At 46.5% G+C, this 24,267-nt stretch overlaps 2 protein-coding genes across 5 annotated transcripts; one reads left to right on the top strand and one right to left on the bottom strand.

The window, feature by feature from the left end:
• Window positions 1–1,538: 1,538 nt before the first annotated feature.
• Window positions 1,539–18,182, bottom strand: atp7a (ATPase copper transporting alpha). 2 transcript variants are annotated; one of them, XM_049027958.1, is made up of 24 exons: window positions 17,969–18,182; window positions 17,715–17,817; window positions 16,070–16,200; window positions 14,669–15,146; window positions 13,538–14,245; window positions 13,247–13,447; window positions 10,977–11,140; window positions 10,724–10,885; window positions 10,573–10,649; window positions 10,239–10,461; window positions 9,899–10,132; window positions 9,687–9,778; window positions 9,404–9,531; window positions 9,140–9,294; window positions 8,351–8,485; window positions 7,839–8,033; window positions 7,088–7,270; window positions 6,775–6,982; window positions 6,519–6,665; window positions 6,309–6,451; window positions 5,296–5,499; window positions 3,959–4,076; window positions 3,100–3,202; window positions 1,539–2,656 (listed from the first exon to the last, which is right to left on the bottom strand). In XM_049027958.1, the coding sequence occupies exons 3-24, from the start codon at window positions 16,187–16,189 to the stop codon at window positions 2,383–2,385; spliced, it is 4,452 nt and encodes a 1,483-aa protein (XP_048883915.1). In that variant the 5' UTR covers window positions 16,190–16,200; window positions 17,715–17,817; window positions 17,969–18,182; the 3' UTR covers window positions 1,539–2,382. The 2 variants fall into 2 exon arrangements, with proteins under 2 accessions (XP_048883915.1, XP_048883916.1); XM_049027959.1 differs by having other exon boundaries at window positions 18,017–18,182.
• Window positions 18,183–18,209: 27 nt separating this feature from the next.
• On the top strand, window positions 18,210–23,036 carry LOC125750338 (A-kinase anchor protein 17B-like). 3 transcript variants are annotated; one of them, XM_049027962.1, is made up of 5 exons: window positions 18,210–19,110; window positions 19,466–20,215; window positions 20,333–20,466; window positions 20,791–21,013; window positions 21,246–23,036. In XM_049027962.1, the coding sequence occupies exons 2-5, from the start codon at window positions 19,481–19,483 to the stop codon at window positions 22,764–22,766; spliced, it is 2,613 nt and encodes an 870-aa protein (XP_048883919.1). In that variant the 5' UTR covers window positions 18,210–19,110; window positions 19,466–19,480; the 3' UTR covers window positions 22,767–23,036. The 3 variants fall into 3 exon arrangements, with proteins under 3 accessions (XP_048883919.1, XP_048883917.1, XP_048883918.1); XM_049027961.1 differs by having other exon boundaries at window positions 18,211–18,812; XM_049027960.1 differs by having other exon boundaries at window positions 18,210–20,215.
• The last annotated feature ends 1,231 nt before the right edge of the window (window positions 23,037–24,267 follow it).

Raw genomic sequence — 24,267 nt, 5'->3', positions numbered from 1 at the left:
AACAAGGATCAAACAGATGATGACTGAGCAGCTTCAGTAAGTAACATTTTTGGATTGACAAGGAACCACTAAAGCAAAGGGACAGCCTGCCTGTCCGCGTTACATTCACCCTGCACACACAGCAAGCCTGACACATCAACACGTGCTAGTAGGAAGTGTGTCGCTAGCAGGGAGTGTGTCCTTCAGTATGCGGCTCCACACAGTGCAGCGTGTAGTGAAGTGTCAAAGTTCAAAAGTCACAGTACGCTGCAGGACACCGGTCCCGGAGCAAGACCGCATGCCTGTACTTAAACTTACACTTAAGTCCTAACCTAAGGCTAGTCTCTAGGTCAGGACTAACCTTGCAAAACATTGTATAGCAAACATAAATGCAACATATATTTTTATACGCTTAAGGGTATATAACAGCATGTATAAATAAAAAAATCAATCTTCTATTTTGGAATGGACACTGCCCCCCACAGGGACGGCCTGGGATGGTTCTGCTAGTGTTAACATATTCGGCACGTCTGCATAAACGCAGTACTGTAACTGACAGCAGCTTCACCATGCTGGCTCAACAATTTGCACCAGTTCACTCATTTCAGCCTTAGGTTTCTGGGAAAGTGTACATCTCTTACCAGCCCTGGCCCACGAGACTGTGCCCATCAGCAGTCAATGTCTTCTGTAGTCACAGTTAAGGCAAGCTTATGACTTTACTACTATATTTCCATTCGAATCCCTAATTTCTCATGTGATTCAGGCTGGTACCCATCTGTGACAATCTAACAACCTCAATGCTTTCACGTCCATGCAGAGGTCATGGTAGGAGGTAAACAACAAGCATGGAACATGTGACATATTAATACATATATTAATATTAATACCCAATGCCGTCATTTTCACTGACGGATTCCTTCATTCACCGCTCAGGCTGGTATTTACAGTCAACTCCAGAAAAAATGACCCCCTCAAGAAAGTGAGCACTATAGATAATGCATGTGATGATTATAAAGGTTGAAAAGCATGGACCTGATGAAAATTTGCCAGGAAGGGGACACATCCACATACTGCCCCCACAGTGAGGAGGATGCTTAGAGAGGCAAAGAGCAGCACAAAGATCACAGTTTCATAACTGCAACATTTCAGATCTAAATCTGGTCGCTCCAGCCAGACAACTAAAACTAGGCCGAGGCTGGGTCTCCCAACAAGACAATGACCGGAAGCACAGATCAAAATCGACAAAGAAATGGCTGCAGAAACCTGGCTCTTTCAGTCTTCGGACTTTTGTGGCATCAACTGAACAGAAGGTTCTCAATGAGTTGGAAATGTTCTGCATGGAACATATACCCCTCCACGGGTGATCCGCAGAGAGACCCCCCCCCACGGGTGATCCGCAGAGAGACCCCCCCCACGGGTGATCCGCAGAGAGACCCCCCCCCACGGGTGATCCGCAGAGAGACCCCCCCCCCCACGGGTGATCCGCAGAGAGACCCCCCCCCACGGGTGATCCGCAGAGAGACCCCCCCCACGGGTGATCCGCAGAGAGACCCCCCCACGGGTGATCCGCAGAGAGACCCCCCCCCCACGGGTGATCCGCAGAGAGACCCCTCCACGGGTGATCTGCAGCCTTGTTAAGCCCTACAGAGAAAGAGGCGAGTGCCGTCATTCCCACCAGGGGAGGCTCCACCAAACACGGAAACTTAGGCTGTCAGTATTTTTGGAATTTGCATTTTTCAGAAAATTTGTGTTACTAAAGGAAAACTATATTTTGCTCTAAAAGTCTGTTTGAAAATAAAAACTATTTTTTTAGCCAAAAAATATTTTGCATGTGTGATTCTTTTAAAATACTCATTTTAGTTCGTTTTCATGAAGGGTGCCAATAATTCTGGAGCTGACTATATGTTGGGAAAACAATTTGCTGGTCCTTCTATCATAATCATATAATCATATCGCTTTAAAAGACAAAAAAATTATATTACTCTTTATATAAAAAATTTCAATTGTGTTACAACTAAAAGATAATCATTTAATAAAATATTTTATCAAATCACTCTATCAACAACATGGGTAAAATTCTTTTTACACTAGGGGATTCTTCTAAAAGCCTCCGATTGTCTTAAAACAGCACTTGTGTCAGACTGGCTCTTCACTGCCCTCCATGTGGGCCAGTGAGTCTCCGACCTCCAAGCTGAAGCACTGTGGTTTAAGTGATCCTGGCTACCAGCTGTTGATTAAATAAAGCCTTTACAAATACCCGACTAGCTCCCTTTGGAGTGCAGCTTGCATGGTGGAGATGACGGAATGGAGAATCGACGGGCCTATAGAGAGTGCCTTGGCACTGTGGTCTGACCCGTATGGGGGATGGGGTGTGGTTCAGGTCAAGGCCCTGGGGGCGACCGGTCACACGGCATCCTCGTCATAGCGGCCCTCCCCCACCAACAGCGAGTGCTTGTCGGGCTCCGCCATCGCCATACTGTTTAGTGAGCGCTTGTCGGACCGCAGCGAGCTGAGGGAGGCCCGGCTGTAGTGCATGATGCGGTCCAGCAGGCTGAGCCGGGGCGAGGGCCGACACCGATCCCCCATGCCAATGTGCACGCTGACGTCTGATAGGCTGCTCTGTCGCACCGGGGCCTGGAGATGGGACTCCAGCTTCTCAGCACTGGGTTTGGAGTAACTGCAGGGGGGGGGGGTGGGGGTTTGAAAAGGAGAGAGAGAAAGAGAGAGGAAGGGAGGGAGGTAACCTTTCAGGAGGAGGAGGAGACTAGCGACACAAACGCTCCTATAATGATGAGGATAACGATGTTAAGATGTCATAATAATAAGTGCTATTTCTGTTACAGTTTTCAATAAACACCTGATCGTTTACGCACCACACTGCCAGCTATATGGTGCCTCTGGATTTAAAGCATCTTAAACCGTAAGCAGCGACTGAGGCCTTGCTGGACTCTACTTGAAACCCGTGTGAAAATATCACAACCAGGAGGACTTCCCGGCTGCGGCACTTTCCTGGCTGTGGCCTCTGTTTCCAGAAGCTTCCAAAAAGGTTCCATAAAATCCAGGGGTCAAAGCACAGTGGATTAATAGGGGAAGATCAGCGGTAGGGAGCAGCAAGCTCACCACTTCAGCAGGAGGGACGAGAGCACGACGGAGACGGAGGAGGCTGCCATGGCGGCGGAGGCCATCCAGGGCTGGAGCACAAGGCCAACGGGCAGGAAAACACCTGCGGACGAGCCACACGTACATGCATGAGCGCCCAGGCACACGCCATCACACACATGTACATGCATGAGCGCCCAGGCACACGCCATCACACACATGTACATGCATGAGCGCCCAGGCACACGCCATCACACACACGTACATGCATGAGCGCCCAGGCACACGCCATCACACACACGTACATGCATGAGCGCCCAGGCACACGCCATCACACACACGTACATGCATGAGCGCCCAGGCACACGCCATCACACACACGTACATGCATGAGCGCCCAGGCACACGCCATCACACACACGTACATGCATGAGCGCCCAGGCACACGCCATCACACACACGTACATGCATGAGCGCCCAGGCACACGCCATCACACACATGTAAACACACAGGTATACATGTTAAACCATTTAGCATGGTAGTGCCAGCAAGGTACGGGGCAGTGTGTACATTATTACATTATTACATTATTACGTTATTACATTATTACGTTATTAGTATATAAGGTGCCACTTTAATAAGGTAACATATACAGCGTTTATGAATGGTTTATAAGCTGGTTATTAATTAGGTTGTAACACTTTGTCAAGTATTAATAGACAATTTTAAACAAGTTATAATATATATATATATATATAGTTGTCTTTTTTTAATAAGTTACTACCATTTAAAAGTGGGAAAAGGGAGCCTTATTGTAAAGTGGTACCGTATACAACATAAGAAAACAAACATAAAACACGCAGAAATGGAAACTCCTACCTGCAGCGATGGGAATCCCAACAAGATTATAAATCAGGGCAAAAACAAAGTTAATTCGAATCCTCTTGACTGTCTTCTTTGACAAGTCAATGCTGCCGACCACATCCAAAAGATCATTCTGAAAAAACACAAACATCAGCTGGCTGTTAATATTCTCCTTAGTACCGTTTAGGCCAGAAATGGCTGAAATTATTCTTACTTAGATAACGGTCCCACTCTCTTTAACAGACACCTTCTCTAGTCTATACAGCTGTATGTTTTACTGTTGGGGTCACGCTCTTCTGGCTTAAAGGTCACGGCGGCAGCCGTATGGCTGCACCAGCAGCACCTTTCATTACGGTTTCCTGTTTACCCAAAACACAAGAATCACACTAACAACATGCTACAGTGTCACCGTTTTACAACAGTGATGTAACGAAACCCATGTCACTCAGGTAATAAAGGCTAATCCATCTAAGCAAGTAGGGATCGGAACTGGAATGCTATAAATTGGAGAGTAGGAGCTCGCAGGCGGCACCGAGTCGGACCCAGAGCAGGCCGGCTGGGGCTGGTGTTGCATGCACTGCCTGTCCCAGCATCTTGCTCCCTAAAGTGGCTCACGGCCGAGGTTTCACAGGAGTCCTGGGGAACCTTCAGCAAACTGCATCTGATCAGCAGCTTATGGACAAACATCCGTCACCGTTTTGGCTCATTGTGCCAGTATGTTTAAGATTCAGTCACGCATTTCCAGAGAGCTGCCCTCGGTGCAAAGGTAATGCCTGGTGTAATTCTCTGGATGCTTTATAGGTTTTACTATAATGCTGATAAGTTATCTCAGGGTACATAAGCGGTAAGCTTTTCTGTTTCAGTGTTAAAGGCTTCACTAACACCGACTCTAGACTGCAGACAGGTCAGAGTTACTCCACCGAACCTCCAACGTACCAAACAGAAATTGGTGATCAGTGGTCACTGTTGACACACCACAGCACACAGTGCACAACAACGAAAGGCGTCCTCTGCATTTAACCCATATGTGACAATGTGACATAGCAGGGGGCAGCTAATTCAGCGCCCGGGGAGCAGTGCTTGGGGGCGGGACCTTGATCAGGGTACCTCAGTGGTGCCTTGCTGGTCGGGGATTCGAATCATTAGGACACCACTGCCCAGGAACAACTGTTTGCTTTTGTGATTTTGTACGGCTTTGCTATGCACTTCCTGCATCTCAACTGTTGAGAGACGACAAATGTCATCAATGGGGTTCTTAAACACCAACGCCCTGTTGCTCCTTGTTCCGAGGACAATGTCCATCTCTGTCAAAGCCTCAGTTCCAAGAAAGATATCAAGCCCCCCCTGCTCACCCTGATCAACACGACGTCGGCGGCCTCGATCGCCACGTCCGTGCCCGTGCCAATGGCAATGCCCACGTTGGCCATGGCCAGCGCCGGTGAGTCGTTGATGCCGTCCCCGACCATGGCCACACGCCTGCCCGCTTGCTGCAGCTGCTCCACCTTGGCCACCTTGTGCGAGGGCAAGACCTCAGCGAACACCTTCCGGATGCCCACCTGGCACGGGAGAAAAGACACGGGTACAGCTCAACACACCGAGGGATACTTGCAAAATCTGCAAAGATAAGGTTCGCAAATTGGATGGCAACATGACGAACTTTTTTAACCGTCTCAGAAGAAAACACCGGATAGAGTACGCTGAGCGTGTTTGTCTTTTGGGTGTTATCCATCCATCCATTTTCCAACACACTTATTCTACTGGGTCGCGGGAGGTCCGGAGCCTATCCCGGAAGCAATGGGCACGAGGCAATGAACAACCCAGGATGGGGGGCCAGCCCATCACAGGGCACACTCACACACCATTCACTCTCACACGCAGACCTACGGACAATTTAGCAAGTCCAGTTAGCGTCAGCATGTTTTTGGACTGTGGGGGGAAACCGGAGTACCCGGAGGAAACCCCACAATGACATGGGGAGAACATGCAAACTCCACACACATGTGACCCGGGCGGAGACTCGAACCCGGGTCCCAGAGGTGTGAGGCAACAGTGCTAACCACTGCACCAGCATGCCACCCCGATGTTATTATCTTATAGGGAAATAAATAAATAACAGAAATAGGGCAATTAGTTTGGTTGCACTGTTAAGTAACTCGCAAAATAGTTTTAAAAACAATCATGAAAAAGAATCGCGATAAGATCATGGACCGTGACCCTACATGAAAAACTGGTGATGTGATACGTTCGCCGTACTGCCCACCCCTACTTTCTGTTACTGCGTGCGTCCGTGGCCGACTGCCCCCTCGCAGATCGGCCTCCGAGATGTCACTTTAATGCGACAGGGGAACGGGGGCGGCGGCCTGACCTGGGCCGCGATGGCGCGTGCGGTCTTGCTGTTGTCCCCAGTCATGAGCACCACCTCCAGGCCCATGGAGATCAGCGTGTGGACGGCCAGCTCAGCCTCCGGCTTCACCGTGTCTGCGATGGCCAGCATGGAGCAGATGACCCCTGCGGAGGCCATGGTGATTAGAGACCGTGGGGGCGGAGTCGTGGTGGGGTTAGGGGCGGCCCTTACCATCGACGGCGACCAGGACGGCCGTGCGGCCCCTGCACTCGTGGGCCACCATGGCCTCGTCCACATCACCAGTCACCTGCAGCCCGTTCCTCTTCATCCACTCCCTGTTCCCGATGAGGACCGAGTGGCTGGCTGTCTGCACCAGGCCTGCACGCGTACGTGATCACATGACCGTGCAGGTGAAATTATGCATGACATGTGCCATCAAAAAAAAAAAAAACAGAAAAGCAGCACAGACTGTCTCCCCCCCCCTTACTTAGCGGCTCGGGCTCCATGATTAGAGGGTGCGAGCTGAGGCTGCCCCCGCTGTCTCCCAGCTGCACCAGCAGCGCGTTGCGCTGGTTCCTGTCATCTCCGTCCTCATGGCCCAGCGGCGGCGGCATGTTGCTGACCTGGCAGCGGATCCCACAGCCTGGCACGGCCTGGAAGTCGGTGCACGCGCCCAGCGACTCGGATCCCAGCTCCTACACGCGAACACAGGCACTGAGGCCATGACCCGTGACACCCGGGAGGGGAGGAGTCAAAGGTCGCCGGCGAGAGGCCCGGCGCTGAAGCGTCTCCCTGCGCACCTGCTTGCAGAAGCGGGCGATGGCCGCCCCCAGCGGGTGCTCGCTGTTGTTCTCCGCCGTGCCCACGATGGCCAGCAGACGGGAGCGGGGCATGCTGTTCCCCTCCGCCAACATCTTCACCTGGACCACTTTGGGGGTGCCGTAGGTGATAGTCCCGGTCTTATCGAACACCACCGTCTGGATCTGCAAAGGAAGACCTTCTGAGTGACACACCCAAACGCTTGCTGTATAATAACTGAGCAGAATATACAAAAACATTCAAATGCATCCCCTTCAGCGAGTCGCTGAACTGTGACGCCACTCACTTTGTTTAGGCCTGAAATAGGTGAAAGTGTTTTGCTGCTTGGATGATTTCCCTCTTCCATTAAAAGATGACTTCTCCAGTTTATACGGCTGTACATTTTACCGTTGAGGTTTAGGGGTTAAACCAGTGGGGCTCTTCATCCATAGAAATCACATAACCAAAGTGCTACAGTCTCACCTCTTAACACCAATAAAAGGAAACACAACCTGTCACTCAGACAATAGAGGCTAAACAGGCTGAAGAAGTAGGGATTAGAACTAGGATGCTATAAACGATAAACAGGACAGCAGGCGCTAGCCGGTAACACCGAGACAGACCCAGCGCAGGCCAGCTGGGCTGAACAGAGACCGCAGACACTGCACTGAGCTTTCAGTGTACTTCAGTTACCACCAGCTACAACATCTTTGCTGTAATCTGACCGAAATGAAAGGCAGTGCTCTCCCTCACTTTGTGAGCCATCTCCAGGGGCTCGCCGCCCTTGATGAGGATGCCGTTCTGGGCTCCCACACCGGTGCCGACCATGACCGCGGTGGGCGTGGCCAAGCCAAGGGAGCAGGGGCAGGCGATGCACAGGACAGTGATGGAGGCCTGGAAGGCGAACCTGATGGCCACCTCAGCCTGGGAGATGCTCTGGTTATACCCCTGGGGGGGGGGGGGGGGACAATAGATAAGAGCACAATGACTCCACACTCCTATTTAAAAGTCAATCTGGGGGTTCATTCAACACTCAGCATGACATTACAGAGGAAGCACTCAAAGAAGGAAACATGTAGTAATTACAGAAAGCTTCTAGGTTGTAGCATATTGCCGGGAGCTATCAAAATATTCAACATAGCATCAATTATTACATTTAATTACAGTACTAAACAGGCAATCCTCAATGGTACTAATTTAAACATGTTCTGGAGGGCGCAATGTCATCCGCATGCCTGCTTAAGCAGAAGGACAATGTCACTCACTGGGAAATATTTCTCAACCAGAGAAAAGTCTAAAAATCCAATGATAATCCAGGCAAGCAGGGTGAGGAAGGAGACGCCGACAATGAAGGGAACGAAGTAGCCACTGATCTTGTCTGCGAACTGCTGGATGGGAGCCTGGTGAGAGAGAGGGGATGAGAAGGGGGTCTGTCAGCCGGAGCAGTGGGGTACGGAGGGCAGCACAGTCACGCAAGCCGCGGATCACCATTAACCTGAAAAGCAGGACAGTCTTCAAGTGCCTCATCAAGGCTCCTTTATTTGGACACTTTTCACTCTTCATGTGATACTAAATTCACAGTGAAAGCGTAAAGTAGGGCATGTGACTCAAAGCTCGATACACAAGGAGTCTGCTGCTCGGAAATGAATGTCCCTTTATTCTCTATGCTGTCCCTGTAAAGGACAAGCAGGGCAGCTGCAGGTCCCATTGCTGGAGGCGAAAGTGGGTGGAACGACGGCAGGGAAATGGGGCACAACTGATCTCAGGTCACCAGTAACTGCGAAGTCCCCTCTCTAGTCCCAGGAAGGATGGGGGGGGAAGGGCACTACTTGCTTACTAGTTGTCTACATTTGCTAGAATTGCAGTATGCTTACATTACCTTCAAAACTCAATAGCATCCAGAAATCTAAATGAGCGGAGAAGTGGACTGAAACACTCAGTGTCTCACGCTGTGCATGTGACCAAACCAGCAGCTCAAATCCGACTCCCAATATACAACAGCGTGACTGCAGGCGTCACATGACCACTGACATGTGAGCCGAGGGAAAAGGCACCTTGGATGTTTGGGCCTCCTCCACCAGCTTGACGATCTGGGACAGGGTGGTGTCCGCCCCCACATGCGTGGCTCTGATGAACAGGGACCCGTTCTGGTTTATGGAGCCGGCGATCACCGAGCTGCCGGGCTTTTTCGTCACGGGCATGGCCTCTCCTGCAACGCAAAGCCAAAGTAGCATTTGTGGGTCTTGCTGATGATGCACAACGCCAGAGAGTGGAATGTTCTGCAAACTTCTGTCACATGCATTATAATTTACCGATACCTGTTATGAGAGACTCATCTGCCATAGAGTGACCTTCAAGGACTCGTCCGTCAACGGGGAACTTCCCACCTGGTACAACCTTGACCACATCTCCCCTCTGAACCAGCTCCACGTCCACCTGCTCCTCACTAGTGTTGACACACAGCCACATACGAAACCATCTTCAGGTCTACCACATACAACTGTGTCACAAACCATCTTTACACCGGATCCCCCATCGATGGATGAACGTCCTATGAGCGTTACTGGAAATCCCACTGATGACAGGCAGAAGCAACAGTACCTCAGGACAGACATGTCACTGTTAAGAGTGACAATGGTGGCCTCCGTAGCCTGCAGCGACATCAGCTTAGACAGAGCTTCAGAAGTTTTGCTCTGAAAACAGCAGCAGAGAAATGCAACTAAATGAAGCAACAGATGACACTTTTGATACTGGTATAGCACAGCAGCTATGCATGTGATAGCTGAACAATTTATAACAATTAAGCTGAAAACCTTTGCTATTTGCTCGAGCCACCTTCCCAGCGAGATGAACACGAAAAGCATGGGAGGAGTATCAAAGAAAGTGGTGGGGTTGGTCTTCGCCTTCTCGATCATGGCCACCAGCAGGATCACCAGAGAATAGGTGAAGGCTATGGAAGTTGCCAGGACGATGAGAACATCCATGTTGGCCGTCCTGTGCTTCAGAGCTTTGTATGCTTGGATGTAGAAGTAGCGACCGCCGATGAACTGTCAGAGGAACAGGATTGAGGTTCGTAAGTCTCAACACCACGATAATTAAAAAGCTTCCAATAACTTCACCGTCCTTTAAGTTGTGCATAAACGCTTGAAATACCTGTACTGGGACACAGAAGAGGAAAGAGATGAGATTCATGATGGACAGACCGGGAAGAAGCTGCCGCTCAAGGATCATGTTGGAGTGATACTGCTCGATGTCTGCCTTACTGGCGTTATGGTGGTGCTGCGTGTTTATCTGGTGGTCCACGATAATCATGTACATCATCATGCCCATCACAGGAACGCAGAAAAAGAGGCTGATGATGAAGGACTTCCTCCACCTTGAGAAAGGAGACAGACTCACTGCCAGCTTGGCACTGGAGGCCGAACTGAAGATAGAGCCACCACCATGCATGAGATGCTGGCAAAGACCCCAAAACGTGCCAACTTACTGCCGTATCTCCTTGCTGTGGTCCAGGTGACTGGCGGAACGGTCTCTTTTCACGAGAGACGCCTCAAAGCCTAGATTCTGCAAAAAGAAGGGCCGCTTTAAAAAGTCATAAGAATTGGTCAAGCAAGAATTCCAGAAGGGTAAAATCTCACCTCAATCAGTTTGATCAAATCACGTGGTCCAGTTACTTCCGGGTCATATTTGATGTGGGCTTTGTTGGTAGCTAACGCCACAGATGCATAGACGACACCTTCGTTTTTCATCAGGTTCGACTCGATTTTATGCACACAGGAGGCGCATGTCATCCCCCTCACCTGGTGAGTGGAGAACATTCCCCATATTTAAGAGCATCCAGCACGAGACTCAAAGCATGGTGTAAAGGGCGGTGCGAATACGAGCCCTCACCACCAGTTCCAGGCTGCCATCAGAGCCATCGTAATTCTCCATGACAGACGCGGTGAAGCCCAGCTCTCGGACGCACTCCGCAATGCTGGCAGCGTCAATGATCCTAGGGTTGTAACGCACTTCTGCCTTGCTGGCCATTAGCGCCACGAGCACAGAGTAAACTCCTACACAACATGACAGGCAAGAGTACACGAGCATGAGGCCGACAGCAGAAGAGCCCACACCTCACAGCCATCAGCAATATACATTTCCCCTCATCATTCTTTTGGCATTCCACAGCCTGGTCTGACAGGGACATGCGGTACCATCAAAAATTACTGCCACTGGTTAAAACTGAGGTTATGCAAAAATGTTTCTGGTTAGTTTAATCTCATGGTAGCAACAGGTGGTTAATGGTTAAACGAAACTTAATTGTTGTTGCTGTTGATCAAGTTCTTCAGGAACACAGAGATGCCTCAGACTGGACTGTGATCATTCCTGAAGTTCAGATCGGCCTTATGAAATCCTCAATACAGCACCCTCCAGAATTATGGGCATTTGTAAAAATGGGTAAATAAAGCTATGAAAAAATGTGTTTCTGGCCATTCAGATTAATCTCACATTGAAAATGTTGGCAAATTGCAACCTTTAACAGATGTACATTTATTCCAGGAAAAAAAACAACAATAATCAGAATCTTTATTGCTGAATGATTAAGGCCGGGGGAAATTTTTGTTGCCACAGCTTGCTATTGCTGAATACATCATGACAACAGACAATTAACAATTAGGGCATAGCAGGGACAGTAGATAAATATATGGGACAAGATGTACAAGAGTAAATGCAAAGTATGTAATTAACAAAACCAAAAGTGCCACAATTACTGGCACCCTTATGTTTAGTACTTCATCCAGTGTCCCTTTGACAACATTACAGTATGTCCTCTTCTTCAATAATCTGTGATAAGATTTCAGAAGAGCCAGGAACACGAGAGCAAGAATTTAAAGGGGTACCAATAATTACGTGTCATGTGTGGTTTTGGTAAAATACAGCTCTGGAAAAAATGAAGAGAACGCAGAACATTTTTTTATTTCACTCATTTCTCAATTTATGGGGGTGCATCTGTGAATAATTATATATATTTTTGCAAACTTCAGCCTGGTTCCTCTCTCACATCAATGAAGGGCTTCATTCTTGCTTTATGGGACTTCCTGCTTCTAGGAGCCTGAGCTAACAGTGCACTTCACACCTGCACTTAATGTCTCCTATTCTTTTTGACGGTCACTTGAGGTCATTCTCCAGTTCATGAGATGCTGTCGGATAAGTTGATCCTCTCTGCCCTTAGAAAGATGCTTCCGCCCACCAACTGCCTGGTTTCGGTCATTCCCAGCGTTTTGTTTCTATCCTCTTTTCCGCTACAGTTTTTGTGCCTGGAAGCAACCTAGACTGTAGAGGTTTGCCAGCAGAACCAGAATGAAACCAGGATTTCACTAAAACATTTTTTTAACATGGAGGGGTCTCTTAATTTTTGCCAGAGCTGTACATATAATACGTTCAGACCATAAACTTATTATTTTTTTTTTTTACCTTTTTCTCTTATTGCTTCCAAGAGCACCAATAATGCTGGAGGGCACTGAATTAATGCTGCATTCCTATTACCTCAGAGGTTGGAAGGTGGAACCGGGAGTGACATAATACCCAAACTAAACGCATCCCAGTACAAGCCGGAAAGCTATTTAGCAGTACCAGTTCTACCCAGGTTCACTGTTAACTATTGCTACCGATACCAATTGATAAACGTATTATGAGGCATTTTGCATATACAAAGACCATAGACACAAGTCCTCAGATAGAGGTTGGACAGTACGACTGATTTAACGAGACACAAATAATTCATAAATGCTAATAAACCGTAAAGAGCTACAGCCTTCAGTTCTGTTGAAGGCCGCAGCAGCCATCTTGAATTCCCAAGTTGGGGTTGTAGCGCATCTCCCGGAACGTCAGGGGACGTTCCAGCTGCAATTCCCAACTCAGAACTTCAAAATTCCGACTTCCCAGTTCGAACGGAGAGCAGAATAAGGGTTACATTAGGTCATTCTAAACTTGAAGAATGCTCACAGGCCAGTCGGAGACATTTGTCCTTCCAAGAAGCCTATCCCCTGTACCTGGTTCATTATAAACAATTAACTATTCTAATTTTAATGTACAACACCTACTGCTAGGCTATTAATATCTATTGTCACACTAAAGGCCATTGTTTCCTGGAATTCAGAGCATGACCATGTCCGTACCATCCTCATTCTTGAGGTTCCTCTCGATGTTTGCCACACAGGAAGCACAGGTCATTCCCCCAATGTGTATATAGCACTTTGACAGTGTTTTCGCCCCTCCTTGCTCTCCCTGAACAGCCCCAGTATCTTCGTTACCCTCGTCCTTCCTCTTGGGGGTGTTTTCTGGGGGCAAAGGCAACTCCGTGACCAAGGAATTTGTTTCTTTGAATAAAAAAAAAAGAACAAAAAGAATGAGAGAGTACCAAGATGCTGATACTCAACCACAACAACAATTTTTCATATTAAATTTACCTGGTAAGAAAGCATCAAAGCCCATGTCTTCGATGGCCAGACGGAGCTCTTCTGGTGTGGTGACAAGAGGGTCATAGTCAAAAGTGCCCTTATGGCTGGCGAGAGAGACCTGGACAGACTTTACCCCCTTGTGCTGAGACATCATGCCCTCGATAGACTGCACACAGGAGCCACAGGTCATGCCTTCGATGCCGATAACTACGACTGACCCCTGGGGCAGCAAAACTCCGGGTTCTGGGGCCAGCGGCAATGGGGCGGAAGGGCCCCAGGACACTTGGGGGGGTTCACCATCCATACAGACCCGGAAATTCCCGGGTGGGAGTGCTTCGATGGCCTGGCGTATCTGTGTGACCGAGATAAGCCTAGGATTATACCACACAGTGGCATTCTCCCGCTCCAGAGAGACCTCCACAGAGAGCACCCCCGGCAGAGAAGACGTGTTGTCCTGGATGTTGGTCTCGCAGGAGCGACAGTGCATGCCAGTCACCCTCAGCAGCACGGTGGCAGCAGTACCCTCGGAGGGCGGCAGGCCAGTCGGTCTGGGGGAGGCCTGCAGGTGCCCGACCTTGCTGCTGGACAGCTGTATAGGACTGGGCTTGGATTTCACATGAGCCTGGAAGCCTTCCGCGCTGATCTGGCTGACGATCTCATCAAGAGTGACGATCTGAGGCACATACACCACAGTGGCTTCTTGAGAGTCCCAAACAACTGCAGAACGTGAAAAGCAGACATTGTATTTAAATGATTTTATATAATTAGCAGGATCATTTTTCACATTCTGATGCTACACTCAGTACACTGCGGATTTTCCACTGCATACAAGACATTTCAGGCTTAAGTATAACAAATAGGGGAGTTTATGGCTCCGTACAAGAAGGTTTCCACTTCAAATCCCAGTAGGAGTGATTTCAGCATTGGGCCCTTCAGCAAGGCCCCTAACCCCGGCTGCTACAGGAACTGGCTGACCTGGCTTTGTCACCTGCACATTGCTTTGGCTAGAAGTACAGCATGCACTAAATAAATACATGTAATACAAATCTGAAGTTGCCCTCGGATACGATACTATATGATACTTGGGGCATGAAAGGGGAACACAGAAAATCTTCAGCATTCATTGGCGACTCGAATTACCTTTGACCTTCCGAACACCATTCAGCTTCCCGATTTTCCCTTCGATGGTGGCGGTGCAGGAGAGGTAGGCCATCCCGTCGATACGCATCTTCACCTGCACCTCGCCATTCTGACTGGCCCGCGGCTCCTCGGGGGGCTCGGCCTTCGCTTCCAAAGCTAGACCCCCCAGCGCTTCATCGAGCCGCTTGGCACTGGTCATGGACGGAATGAAAGTGAGGGACAGACTGTCCTTGCTGGGGACCACCGAGGCCTGCACAACCCCCGTCAGCTGGGACAGGGAGCTCAGGGCCCGGGACTGGGATTCAGGGGAAAGGCCCGTCAATGATACAACTCTAGTTTCTGTGGGTACAGGTACAGCGGCAGGGAACTCGGGCAGGCTGGACTCGAAGCCCATGTCTTCAATGGTTTCTGCTAAGGACTCAGGGCTCTGGAGGCTTGGATCGAATGTCACCATAGCCTGCTTCAGCTCCAAGGACACCTACAAGTAGTTATTGAAAATAAAAAAAAAAGCACAAACACAGATAACGAGTGTTAGCTCATTCAAGCTGAGACAGAGCAAACATTTACAGATTTTGTCCGTCATACAAGAATGGTGCTGGTCCAAGAAAGTTCAGACTGAAGGGGAAAATACACACTGCTGATATTTTAGCGAGCAGCGCGACTTGAGTGAAAATAAGGGAGGAATAAAAGTCACTCGATCTTTCAGCTCAGAGTCACGAGTCAGCAAAAAAAAAAAAAAAAAAAAAAAAAAACCTTTCAGTAATGTCCAGAGATTTCACCGATATCAGAAAATCAGGCTCCATTTGGATCTTCAACTACCACGACACAGAGGTCAAACAAGATAAAGCCAGATGATGTTCATGTACCCCCAGGCCAATGACATTTGACAGGCCTAACCAGCTATTGGAAATGGGAAATAATGCTGTAGGTTTCAGTTTTGCAAAGGCCAGAACTCCGTCAAAGGGCAGATTATTGCATTAACTGCTCGTTCTGCTTTTCCTGCAGGGAAAGCAAACCATTAGGGGAAGGTCAAGCTTCAGGAAAACTAAATTCTAGAGAGTCCTCCAGCTCCACAGATTACCACATCTGCTCAAATGATAGACACTCCCCCTGGGAGAAGACAGTTAATCCATTTGCTATTGTTAATCAGGATGCCTGGGTCTTGGGCAGAGACCAGCTTGTGTCAGAGTGACATCCCATCCATCTCAACAACCCAGACACTGTCAACATGTTGACCCATGTCAACATTAAAGCACAGCACAAATACGCCCCACGCCATCCCTGACAATCTTCGTAATGAAACATGCATTATTCAGCAGGTTAGCAGTTGTATAATGATCATGATTTACACCCCAGAGAGAACCCCAGACAGCCCGTCCAGGCTGAAGCATACTCACTCACCTGAACGCCATAGATGCCGGGGAGCCCAGCGACTTGCTGCTCAATGCTCTGCACACAGGAGCCGCAGGTCATGCCTTCCACCCCCACAGTCGCAGAGCTCACTGCCGTCTTCAGAGCCATGACTTGGCAGCCTTCAGGGCAGCCAAAGAGGAGAGTCGTTACAGCACGTTACAGCCAATGAGGAGAGTCGTTACAGCACGTTACAGCCAATGATTCAGAGAAATAAGAGCACCCCCATGGTTCAACGACCCTGGCATTGACTTCAGTCAACGATCAGAAACCCAACAGAATTTAATCGCCGTGCATCTACCAAATACCAGATCCATTCAGCTGAAACTCCCCCACCAGTCTAGTTTCCCACATGTTACGCATCTCATATAGAGTGAGGCTCGAATCCCTGGCTCTTTAAGCCACAATCAGAAAACTAGAGATTTAAGTATTTCCAGATAATCAGCAGACACTGCACCACAGCCAGATCCCCGAGATCCAGCCCAGTAACCTTTAAACACCCATTCTGTTCAGAGAGCTAAGGCTGAGAAGGACAAAGAAGGAAAAGCCTCACAGACCATTTATGAAAGATTATACTTAGGAGAGTCGAGACTCAAAGGTTTAACTTATGTTACACAAAATGGCATTATGTTAAAGACTTACAAAGCCGATGCAAAACCAAAAAACAAAGTAAATAATATATAATGGATGCAAACAATATATGAAAGAACAGCAAGATAAGTAGTTTCTCTCAGAGGTAAAATTCTTAAAGTAAACTATATATAATAGTAAACATATTAAGGTTGTTCAGTTGTTAAACAAATCATAGACAGACTGTTCAACAATGACAAATGAGTATTATCGTAGGTTACTGCACACTGAACAGTCATTTTCGCGAAACTGCTCACAACCATATCTAGTGTTGAGAATACAAACAAGTTCAGATTTATACACCTGTCTCAGTGTCTGTGTCCCCCATTGGTAGCGACATAAGACAGTCAAATGGACCGTTTCCCCTCAGTTGTCTATAAACATGCAAACTCCAAATAGACGGCACCCTGGTGAAGATTCAAACATTGGTCCCAGAGGTGAAGCGGCAGTGCTAACCACTGAACAACCCCCGTTTCAAGCATATTTTTATATTTTATTGTTAAAAAGTACACATCATAAAAAAAACTAACTTTGGCGAAACTTTTACTGGCATATTCTAGTCTAATGGCCGTCACTGGCAATATTCATAACATTCCATCTAAAAGAACAGTTAGATAATGTGATGAAAATTTATTTCAACACAGACAGGAAACGGCTATAAAATTATCTATATATTTACCTAAACATCCTTAAAATTAAAGAGTAGCAGACTGCCACGATCGAAAAAAAACACCCCGATATCACTTTGTTGCAAGTCACTCTTAGGAGGCATTTAACTTTTCTGTATCTGAACTGCCTAAGCTACGGAAAACGGTAAACAAAGAATGACAGATAACGTTAAAACATTTTTTGAAAAATAGTATAGCTACACAGCTTATACATAATACATAATCCATATCTTCATAGCGCAAAAGGTTATTTAAGATGTTTACCATGATGGTAAATCGTTAATAACGGTTTAAAAATTGCTTAGATAAGTAATGAAAAAGCTTAACTAGCATATTACCTTAAAGCAGTCACGTCCGAAGTCAAAGCTTCCAATGAAACTTGCGGTCAGCTTCCCCTTTCTCGCACTGTAAAGCCAGATTTGACCCCAGCTCACTCTTCATCTGCGGATACACAACATCACATAACAAACTACACCAGAATAAGATGGTAAATAGACGAAAAGCTGTTAAATGTCAACAGACACATGCATATTTAATCTAGCTAGCTGCACACCGCTTTTTAGTTACAGACTACTATACACAGCGCTCTCACCCCAATGGAACGCTGGCGCTGGTGCTCAGTGGCATTTTAATGACAGACCTTTGGAAGTGAGGCACCCTTTACATTCATTTACTCCTTGTCTTCAGCTTGTAGAGTCATCACAGCCTACAGGCTTTATTTCATACAACCAATGCATTTTTTTGGAGTTCCTTCAAGTAATTTATAGCCATGTCGTCACGTCCGGTATGACCGGAAACACGGGGCGCAGCATGTTGCAAATGTGATACATTCGGAAAAGGGGCGCGTCCTAGACCCCTTTTCATCATAATTAACTTTAACGGAGTTATACTTCACAATAAACAATAGTATTTTCTTGTTAAGATGTTTAGTTAAAATATTTGTTGTATCAGCCAACGGGGCTTTATACTTGTTTCGAGAAGCGTAAAGAAGATTATAACGTTGTATTGTATTCTCAAAACTCCGTCCAGCAAGTTATTATAGCGTAGGAGAATGTTAGAGATAATAATACAGATTAATTAAATAAGGAGCAAAGACTTAGTGTCTTACGTTATCGATAATAAAATCTTATTCAGTTCGATGTATTTTAGTACATTAAGTTGAGTTTTAGTTTATATAATTTCCGAATACTTTATCTACTTATGTATTATAATTCATAATTTTAAATATTTTATTTGTTGACTAGGACGCTAACGAGTCTATACAGATAGAATTTTTACTATGATAAATAACCATTTTAGTGAAGACGTGAGCGCGGTCATTCTGCCGTTGGAAGCGCCATGACAGCCTCAACCACCTCCGATCTGCGGAGGTAACTGCTCGGCGTCAGTAGCAAGAACCCGGAAGTGCTTACAGCTAGCGTTCCCTCGTTAAAAAGGTATTTTGGAATAATTAAAGTGGATATGTGTAGTTAGCATGTATGTTTTATTGTTATATTTCCCGCATCGTGAAACGATTTACGCGTTAAGTGCACGTACAGCTGCCAGCATGGCAGTTTCTGACCCGAGCAATGTTAGCCTGCATGGCTACTGCTAGCGCCAGCTATCTATGGCAGCCTCACATTCGTGCGAAAATAAAACCGTCGACTAGATGGTTCTTAAAATTTTGCTGTTTCGCAAGCTGCAGATCAGTGGACTCCTTTTGGTGTTTACACAACAGACGAGTGTGTTATCAAGGTGTGTTTGCATAGTTCGTCGACTGGCTAAAGCTGCTTTACTCTGTTGTAGCTGAGTTGGTAAACTGAGAATGAAGTTTTTCTGCAGCGATTGACTGGTTTTTAGCGCAAAGCAAAACAAAATAACTTTCAAGCTTATATAATTGTATAATGAGAGACTGTTAAATTGGCACAGTAGGCTAACGAGGAACATTGCTAAAGCGGTTTATTTAGGTAAACTAGCTTGCTTTTGAGGTTAAAGATGGCATGCGTGACTACTCTCGTAAATATTTGCGGCGAACTGCGTGACGGTGTCACTGTAGAATACAATTCTGTACTGGTCAATGATGCAATTTTTGTCTTTCACTTCTGTGTAGGCCATAAAAGTTAGTATGGCTGCGACTATTATTCATGACTCCTCTGAAGCGCTGGAGTTATGCTGCAGCCGGCGTCTCTTCCTGAAGCCCATATCGAAGCTGGCCATTACAGTGACGTGGGCCGACTTACTGGAGCCTGCCAAGGCAGTGTCCAACTGGGAGGTCATGGCCAGGCTTAAGCAGATGGTGCACCCCCTCCAGTTCACCTCCATACGTGTTTCTAAGAGTACTCTGGATTTTGTGCGCTTTGAAGCGGAGCTAGAAACCAAAGCCTTGGGCAAGGTGCTGTGTCAGAAGCTGAATGGGCAGACACTGGATGGCATGGCTGGGGACAGAGCTTTCCAGGTCCTTGCTTCTGAATGCAGTACAGACTTCCCAACTCGCAAGGAGTGGGAGTCCTTCTTCCAGGATGAAGAGGAATGGCCAGATACGCTACACCTGGATGGTCTTCCCTGCAAGTGGTTCAGTACCTCAGAGTCCCGGTGCCAGAAACCTAGGGAGGAGATCGTTCGGGAGGTGTTTGAACACTTCGGCCCTATACGCAATATGGACATTCCAACTCTTGATGTTTACAGAGAGGAGACGGGCAGTAAACTGTCTAATGCTTTTAGCGTGTCCGGCCTGCAGACCTTTGATGTTTACCTTCAGTTCCAACAGCGTGAGGACCTTAGGAACGCGATGGAGTCTCTGAGAGGAATGAGGCTAATGCTGAAGGAGAGCGATGGAAAAGCCTTGGTGTGCAACGTCAAGGTGTGTGGAAGCGGCGGGGGTGGGGTAGCCCGCAGGAACCTCAACGGCGAGGATCTAAGCGTTTTTAATATTGCTCTGTTTGCAGAGGCACTGCTAATAATTGTGCATGTTTCTTAGGTAAGCTTAGACTTAACCAGCCACTTGAGTGAGGCAGCAGTGCAGAAGAGGCAAATGGAAAGAAGGCAGCTGGAAGCACTGGAGGAGAAGAGGCAGCGGGAGAAAAGATACGAGAGGGAAGAGGAGGCTGACAGGTAGAGGATGTCACCAGAGCTGCCATTTTGTCTTTGTGTGGCAGATTAAGAGTTCATCCCTGCTTGATTTTATTCCAAAGTGCAGTGTGTATATATTAATATAATGTTTGTTGTTGCATTTACTATGTGTTTACAGCAGAGTGGATTGTCTTTTAGTAGAAACTCATGTGTTTTATGTGTTTTAATCACTTGAAACATCTACAATACATTAAAGAAGGACCAATCCAAAGTAAGCCTGAGTTAATAGGTGATATCGGAACATAACCGTTCCAGTAGTGTCTGATGAGGACGGCCCGGGTTGTGCTTCTTTTTCCTAAACCTAAGAAAGCGACGAGAGGACCAGCGACTAAAAAGGCACCAGGACAAGCTGCGACGGCGAGCCGAAAGACGAAAAGAGGAGTCTGAGAGGAGGGCGCTGCAGACGCAGGCACACGTGCAGAGTCAGGAGGAGAAGGAGGAGCAGCTTTGGGAGGAGAGGAAGTTCGTTTTGGTGCAGAGAAGGCTGCAGTCCATCAGACTGCTCTCCGCCCTACTTCACAGAGCCCAGGTACAGACTTGTAATGCTTTAAGCAGGAGATGCTGCCCTTGTGAAAATCACACTTCAACGGTTATGTCTAGTAATATCTACCAATAATCTGTCCACATATTAGTAAGATTACGGCAACACTTTGGGAATCTTTCATTTAATATCTACTTTATTCGTTTTTTTTAGTGCTCATTTTTATGTTAATTAATGCTCAATTTTATTGTGCCAATTTTGTGTCTCTTCTTGCTCCTAGCGTGGTTTAGCCAAAGTGCAGTATGCAAGAAAGGTGATCAAAAAAGAAGAGAAGTCGAGCTGCATACCTCCAGTTTCTTCATATGAAGGAAGCAGAGATGTAAAGGTGGAGCCTGGACAAGACCTTTCCGCAGAAAGCAAAAAGCCTGTGGTTTGTTCTCCGGACACTATCATCCCAGTTCCCTCCAGGGAGCGTACCACTGGCGATGAACATGCTCCGTCTCAGGAGCATTCAAGGCCGAGTGGACCGTACAGCCCACTCCGGATAACAATCAGCCAGAGTCACACACAGCGGGACCTCACCGAGAACACGTGGCCTCCGACAAATCAGCGTCACCACAGTTGCTCCTTGATAGCAGGCGGAGAATTTTCTAGCGGTAAGCACTGGTTTGCAGTACACAGCAAGAAAGAAAAGGTCTATGAATCGGAAGAGTTCCTAAATTACATACTCAACCACTACCCACATACAAGCTATTTGGGGCCGTATGAGAACTTCCACCCCCCATGCAATGAGTCCATGTGGCGGAGGAGGGTGTCTGATGATGGCAAAAGTTTCCTCATCAGCCTTAGAAACTTAGATAGGGGGGTTTGCACAGAGGTGAGCATCAGTCAGAATTCAGATAAAAGTAATCCCAGTGATGAGGATAGGTACAAATGGAAAATTACCATTAAGGAAACTGAACCAGCACAGAAGATGCTCGGCCCACACAGGGGGTTGATGGGGGGATACAGCAGAGAGTTTGAGGTTTCCTGGAACAAGTCCAGCTCTCAGCACACAAAACACACCTCCCATAATCAGAAGGATGACCGGGATGATCATCCCAAAAGAGGGACTGTCGTCTTAAAAGATGAATTTCCAAAGAAGAATGAGTCAGTCTGCCGTCCTGCATCTGCTTATTTTAAAGAATGTCTGAGTGAAAATAAGTGCAGAGAGTCCAAAAAGCTGAGTGCTGAGGATGCTGATGGCAAGATTCAGAACCGGAAATACGCAGAATGCGAGAAGAGAATGGATAGTGGAGGTGCCTGTACGATTGGGAACGAGAAAGACGAGGTTCTGGAGAAGAAAGTGGCGGTTATGGAGAGTGAAAGGTGGTGGGAATGTCCCCAGCCGGAAGAGAAACTGAGGAAGAAGGCAAAAAAAATGAAGAAGGACTACAGTGGCCAAGCAGATGAGGCGGAGGACACGAAGAAAAGGAAGAAAAAGAAGAAAGAGAAGCACAGAGATGTGGAGCCTGAGAACGACAAAGTGGATGTGGCGGGAGAAACGAGGACATGGAAAAAAAGCTGCAAGGCCCCCCCGGGGGCTAAGTCTGATCCGGCACGCAGGAGTAGGAGCCATGAAAGACTGGACGCTTCCTGTGGAAATAAGGCAGCTGCAGATAATTTTGGTTACTATGGTAAATGTATGGACGCTAGAACCACATTCACCTTTGAAAATGAGCTTGCAAACTGGAGGTATGATGATGAAGATCAGCTCTGTTGGGTTAGGAGTAGCAGCAGCCATCTGGGAAACAAAATGTGACATTGACTTAAGGACTCAAAGTGAGCCAAATAGACCTAAAACTGTACAACGTTCGGATTTTTAACTAAAAATCTTTGATATGTCTAAAGAAATTATTTTTGTCGTATGTGACTATACAATGACACAATTTCAGGGAGTTTAATATGCTTGTATTTTTTTTCTTTTATTTACCTCAGAATATAAAGCCTTTTCTAAATTATGCCTTTGAAATGTTTAATTTCTTGGTATTGCACCATCTGTGTTGAGTTTAATACAAACTTCTAAGCCTTTTCTAGTGTTCAGATTGGTGTTCAGTTTAAACCTCATATCCCAAAGCACTTATACAAATTAATAATACTCCAGAAATTCCAACAAACTAGTTTTCTTACAATGTGCAAGTTCTGGCAAAATAATGATATAAATACTGCAATCACAGCATCAGCAAGATCTTGTAAGAAGTCTTTGTATGTGCAAATACATTTCAAATGAATTAGCTAAACAGTTTATATTTCAGGAAGGTTCCCAGATACAGTATTTGCATTTCATTTCTCAATGAATGTTAATGGATGGTTTTACATGTTCTGAGAAATTAACCATCCAAGGGTCTTAATGTAAAAAGTTGCTTTTTGAACCAGCTGATAAGCGGATCTGGTGTTAAAAGAGGCTGATGTGCCACTTCTGCATAATTTCTGCCGTATGAGGAAGGTGTCCCTTGTGGAGAATGAAGAACGTGTCATAAATACCACTGGAAATGTATTTCAGGGATTCATTGTATTACCAAAAATTTTGTAATCACTGAGATATCTGATATGTTTACGCTGCCTTGTGTAATATGCAGTGTGAAGAAATCAGGAGAAAATATTACATATATTAAATTAGTGTCGTTTGATTCATTACTAGATGTAGTGATTTTAGTCTTGTGAGATAAAAAATTTGTTCTAAAAAAAAAAATCTAAATCCAATTTCTCTTGGCAGTGATGGATGTTCACCGCCATGCGTAACCTGATGAGAAGCTTAATATTGTTATCCATTGAATAATGTTTAACACATATCCGGAATCAAAATTAACTCAGGGTATTTTTCCTTCAGGATATTAAGGTTATCATATTTTTTCCAGTCTATAGCCACGGTTAGACACGATTGGCAATTTTCGAGTGTACAGTTTAATCATGTTCTTCAGACAGGCGTCAGAGTTTTTAAGTTTTAGTTTTTCCGCTGAACAGCAGATGTCGCTGCTGCACACAAAAGCATTTCATTACGCCGGGTTTGGACGGTGAAGAACTTTTGTATTGTACAAAAAATATATATTGCGGATTTCCATCCATCAATTTTCTGGATGAACAGTGCTGAAAACAAAATCTATTCATTGCCCCTTCTTCCCGTCCATATAATTCCATTTGCCCCCCCTTTCCTACAATTACACGGTGTAATATTATTCTTATATGCTATTTATTACTTTTTATACTATGATCTAGAAGAGCCGAGACGGCAATAAAGATACCTTGGTATTTTTATAGCATGA

Source organism: Brienomyrus brachyistius, chromosome 10 (genome assembly GCF_023856365.1).
Source record: "Brienomyrus brachyistius isolate T26 chromosome 10, BBRACH_0.4, whole genome shotgun sequence".
Taxonomy (NCBI): Eukaryota; Metazoa; Chordata; class Actinopteri; order Osteoglossiformes; family Mormyridae; genus Brienomyrus; species Brienomyrus brachyistius.
This window is presented reverse-complemented; position numbering and strand designations above follow the sequence as displayed.